Raw genomic sequence first — 5,275 nt, 5'->3', positions numbered from 1 at the left:
CTATTACTCATGTTATCTCTTTTACTTTTTTATAGTATCTACGTAATGACTGTTCTAGTATGTTTGTTTATGTGCTGGAAAAATTTCATGTTCCTAAGCTTTCATGTTCTGGCAAATGACAGTGTGTGCATCTGTTTCATCACTTTATGACTCTAGTGATTTCTCTAGTTTTATGACTGATGAGAAGTACGTTTTCGACATCTCTGTCCTCTAAGGGATAGAAACTTCACATCCCCTTTAAGTGGAACATTTTATTTTGTTGTGGAAACTTCTGAAAAGGCCAAGCATAATATAACTCTTCGTCTATGCAGCCTACTAGTGTTCCAGATCATTTCTCCTTTCCTCAATCTAGTGAGTTCACCGAATATTATCGTAGTTGCTGTGACTGAATATGTAGCAGATGCAGTCAAGATGTTGTGTCCCCTGTGATATCAATCTGCCATTTATAGTTTGATGGCATTCAAAATTTTATTTTAGGAAAATAAGACACCCACATTTCAAATAATATCTAGAATTGGGTGCTTATTTGAAATAATATATATACTTTTGAAAAGGTAACATATCATGTAATAAATAAAATCTTTAAAAAATGATAAAAGATAAAGACTCTAATTGTTAAAAACCACTCAATAGACAAGTCACTAGATTTACTCTACTGTTGTTCAATAGCTCTAGGATCAGTACTACCCTGAGATACTTTTATATGTATTGTTGTTTGGTTAATAGTTTAAAGTGATCTACAATGATCTCATCAGGACATTTTCTACCATTTTTGTGAATGACTTTTACCTTATTATCTATAATAATTCTTCTTCTGTGTAGTAAGGCAGTACCTGCAATGTACTATAGAATAAATTGAGGAATTATACTATCAAGTAAAATATAGGTTATGTAACTAAATTTCAATTACCTAATGACCTAAATTAGATCATTTACAATTGTGATTTTGTTAGAAACAAAAAGGTAAAGAAATATCTTGAAACTTTGAAAGGTAAAGTTCTCTTGATACTGCTTGTACTAATGAATTGTTTTCTTTAATGTTTTACTCATGTAACATAGGATATTTAATGGATGTTGGAGATAAAAGTTGGATGGATCTCCGAAGATCCACCGATGAGTATATCCATGGAGTTAATGATTTCCTAGATAAGGCATTTGAACGAGCTTCCCAAGGAGATGAAATATTATGTCCTTGTAAGAAGTGCTTTAATCGTTATTGGCATTGTCGAAATGTGGTGGAGGATCACTTGATTTGTCATGGATTTGTTCATGGATACACCAAATGGGTTTTTCATGGAGAAGGGTTTTCCTCAAGAAATACGCCACATCCAACCAATGATGATGAAAATTTCGACAGGCAAGACGGTATTGATAAACTACTTCAAGATACTTTTAGAAATGTCGCAGATGACTTGAGGCATGAAGGAGTAAGAGAGGGACTATCTGAAGATGCAAAGAGATTCTTTAAATTAGTGGAAGAAGGGAAACAAGAGTTGTATCCGGGGTGTAAGAACTTTTCTAAGTTGAATTTCACCATTCGATTATACTTGTTTAAATGCATTCACAAGTTGAGTAATGTAGCCTTTTCAGATTTGTTAGACTTGATAAAAGAGGCATTTCCCTTTGCTCAGATACCTGAGTCTTTCTACAAGGCAAAAAAGGTGATAAAAGATTTGGGTCTTCATTATGAAAAAATTCATGCATGTACTAACGATTGCATGTTATTCTGGAATGACACTGCAAAGTTAGACAAGTGCTCAGTGTGTGGATCTTCTAGATGGAAGAATGTTCGTGATGACTTGACTAATAAGGTCACTAAAATTCCAGCAAAGGTTTTAAGGTACTTTCCTTTAAAGCCTAGGCTTCAGAGGATATTCATGTGTTCTGAAACATCTGTAGCTATGAGATGGCATGATACTGAACGACCCAAAGATGGAAATTTAAGACATCCTGCTGATGGAGAAGCTTGGAAGGATTTTGATTCCTTGCACCCTGACTTTGCTAGTGATTCTCGTAACGTTAGATTGGGTCTTTCAAGTGATGGTTTTAATCCATTTCGAACTATGAGCATTTCCCATAGCACATGGCCGGTTATGTTGATGAATTATAACTTATCACCATGGATTTGCATGAAATCGGAGTATATAATGTTGTCAATGATTATTCCAGGTCCATCGTCTCCTGGAAATGATATTGATGTATACTTACAACCACTGATTGCAGAGTTGAAGGAACTATGGGAAGTGGGAGTGGAAACATATGATATTGTAACTAATCAAACATTTATGATGCGTGCAGCTTTATTGTGGACAATTAGTGATTTTCCAGCATTGGCAATGCTTTCCGGATGGAGTACCAAAGGGAAATGGGCATGCCCCACTTGTAATCATAACACTTATTCCCAATATCTCAAACATAGTCATAAGATGTGTTATTTGGGTCATCGAGCATTTTTGCCTCATGATCATCCATATAGAAGAGATAAAAAATCCTTTAATGGTAAAGAGGAGCATAAAGTTGCACCTACTCCTTTATCAGGCGTACAAATTCTTGAAGAACTTCGTGAATTCAATAATGTTTTTGGAAAGGGCCAAAAGAAAAGAAAACGAAAGAATGATGGTCCATGGAAAAAAAAATCCATATTTTTTGAGTTGCCGTATTGGGCAACAAACAAATTGAGGCATAATCTTGATGTGATGCACATAGAGAAAAATATTTGTGACAGTTTGCTTGGGACTTTATTGGATATACTTGGAAAGTCCAAAGATCATATAAATTCTCGCTATGACTTGCATGAGATGGGGATACGCAAAGAGCTTCAACCGGTAAAAGATTGTGATACTGGAAATATTCATTTGGCTAAAGCTTGTTTCTCTATGAAACCAGATGAGAAAAGGTTATTTTGCACTGTTTTAAAAGATGCCAAATTACCAAAAGGATTTGCCTCTAATATATCAAGTCGTGTGCAAATTGAAGATATGAAAGTATCAGGTTACAAAAGCCATGATGCTCATTTTATATTACATTACTTGATCCAGGTTGCTGTTAGAAAAGTGTTGCCCAAGAATGTGTCTTTGATCTTAATAAGGTTGGGGAATTATTTTAGAGCCATATGTAGTAAGGTTATTAGAAGAATCGATCTTGATAAGCTGAAGGCTGAAATCATAGATATAGAATGTGAGCTTGAAAAGATTTTTCCTCCATCCTTTTTTGATATAATGACACATTTGCCTATCCATTTAGTGGATGAAATTAAGCTTGGAGGCCCGACTCATTTGCGTTGGATGTATTCTACTGAAAGAACTATGTGTGACTTCAAGGGGCTTGTTCGTAATCGAAAAAATCCAGAAGGGGCAATAGTAGAGGGTTTTTCAGCTATAGAGTGTTTGACCTTTATTTCGAGATACCTACCTGATATGGTGAAGACAACATTTAGTAGGTATCAAACCGAGGATGATGAGGACATTCAAACAGGGGAAGGTGATGCTTCACCTTTATTTCCTAAGACAGGTCATCCAATTGGAAGTATGAATAAAAGGAAAGGCAAGACTTTTAACATGGAGCATAATGAGTGGTTTGAAGCTCATCGATATGCTTTGTTCAATACTGGAGATGAAAAAGTAGAGACATTCATCAAGTAAGATAAAATAGTCATTTGCTTTTAAATTTAAATTCCATTAATAAGGTTAGATTGATTAAATTGCATATCATTCTTGCAGGGAACATAAGAATTTAATTGATAATCGTACTAGAGGAAATGCATGGGTAAAAGCACAAATCCACAGTAGAGAATTCAGTGATTGGTTTAGGGATAAAGTTAAAAATATTGAAGTGTCCAATCATTTAAGATGGCTAGCTAAAGGGCCTAATTTTGTGGCTAAAAGATATACTGGATATTTCATTAATGGATATAGATTTCATACAAAGACACGGGATGTCCCTTGCAAGACTCAAAATAGTGGAGTGACTTTGTCAGCAACAACAGATAGTTTTGCTAGCGCTAGGGACCAAAATCCTATCGATGGAATGGTTATCTATTATGGAATTATTCAGGATATCATTGAGATTGATTATTGGGGTTGCTTTAGTGTTGTACTTTTTAGATGTGATTGGTTTCATAATGAAGTTGATGAATATGGATTGACTCGCGTATACTTCAATAAAAAATGCAGCACGAATGATCCTTTTGTACTAGCATCTCAAGTGCATCAAGTTTTTTATGTGGAAGACCCAATTGAGAAAAATGTATATTATGCAAGACATAAAGTTCCAGTGGATTTGTATGATTTGGAGGAAGAGAATTGTCCTAATATTGAAGAAACATTTTGGAGAGAGACTAACGATGACATTGGTTCATCAGAAAGAGTACTCGATGTAGATGTTAGATGGTCGAGAGAAGATCTCCCTGTTGATATCATTGATCTGTCTGCCCTTGCACAACATTCAGAAGATGTAACTATGCAAACATCAGAAGAGGAGGATGACTTTGATGACACTGATTGGGATTGGATGGAGGCTGATGATTGACAAAGGATCTTTCCTAACTTGTTCAATACATTCTCTTCTTCATATTTTTTGTAGTGAGTAATAAATACCTTTTTGAGTTGCATCATATAAAGTATGAATGTCGATTGGACTCTATTTAGATTTCTACTTATTTGCTACTGCTAGTTGCTTGATTTCTGCTTATTTGTTTTGAAATATTTTCTTGCTAATGTTGGTACTATAGATATATTAGTACAGATCCTATTGTTGTTTGTTCTTCTTACATTCATTGTTTTTGTTATTCACATTTGAAAATTCTGCACTAAGAGGTTTCTTCTGTCTTATTTTTACACAGATTTGGATAGTCATGAGTCAACAAGAGTCTTCAAAAAGAAACAAAAGAGCAAAAAATAAGACATATGCTAAACCTGGATCATTATCATTCTTGGCAAATAAAAAACGACGGTTATTGACAACAAATGAATTTTTTCAAGCTATAGAGTCAGAGAAAGGACAGCTGCTTAAATTAATTGAAAAACAACCAGTAGCACCACAATCTGAAGCTAATGGACAATCTGTAGAGGAGCAGCCTCTTGAGCAGTCTCGTGAACAGCCTCTTGAGCAGCCTCGTGAGCAGCAACCTGTAGAAGATCAAGTGCAAATGAACTCTGTCACTCCTCCAACTGGTGAACAACCTGAAGAACAAGGTAACATATAAACTTAGAAACTTACTAAATTCATCTATGAATTCTAATTTCTTATATTTTCTTATAGCTGAAGGTGTTTCCAG

General features: G+C 34.9%; 1 protein-coding gene across 1 annotated transcript; it reads left to right on the top strand.

Annotated features, from left to right (window-relative positions):
• The first annotated feature begins 1,067 nt into the window (after positions 1-1,067).
• Positions 1,068-4,527, top strand: LOC125877503 (uncharacterized). The gene is made up of 2 exons (XM_049558780.1): positions 1,068-3,637; positions 3,720-4,527. Exons 1-2 carry the CDS (start codon positions 1,068-1,070, stop codon positions 4,525-4,527), a joined length of 3,378 nt encoding a protein of 1,125 aa, XP_049414737.1.
• Positions 4,528-5,275: the final 748 nt, after the last annotated feature.

This window comes from Solanum stenotomum, chromosome 9, assembly GCF_019186545.1.
Source record: "Solanum stenotomum isolate F172 chromosome 9, ASM1918654v1, whole genome shotgun sequence".
Taxonomy (NCBI): domain Eukaryota; kingdom Viridiplantae; phylum Streptophyta; class Magnoliopsida; order Solanales; family Solanaceae; genus Solanum; species Solanum stenotomum.
This window is presented reverse-complemented; position numbering and strand designations above follow the sequence as displayed.

Coding starts and splice junctions, on each gene's coding strand:
- LOC125877503 (XM_049558780.1), top strand. CDS start 1,068: ATGGATGTTGGAGATAAAAGTTGGATGGATCTCCGAAGATCCACCGAT. Junction 3,638..3,719: donor AAAGTAGAGACATTCATCAA/GTAAGATAAAAT, acceptor TCATTCTTGCAG/GGAACATAAGAATTTAATTG.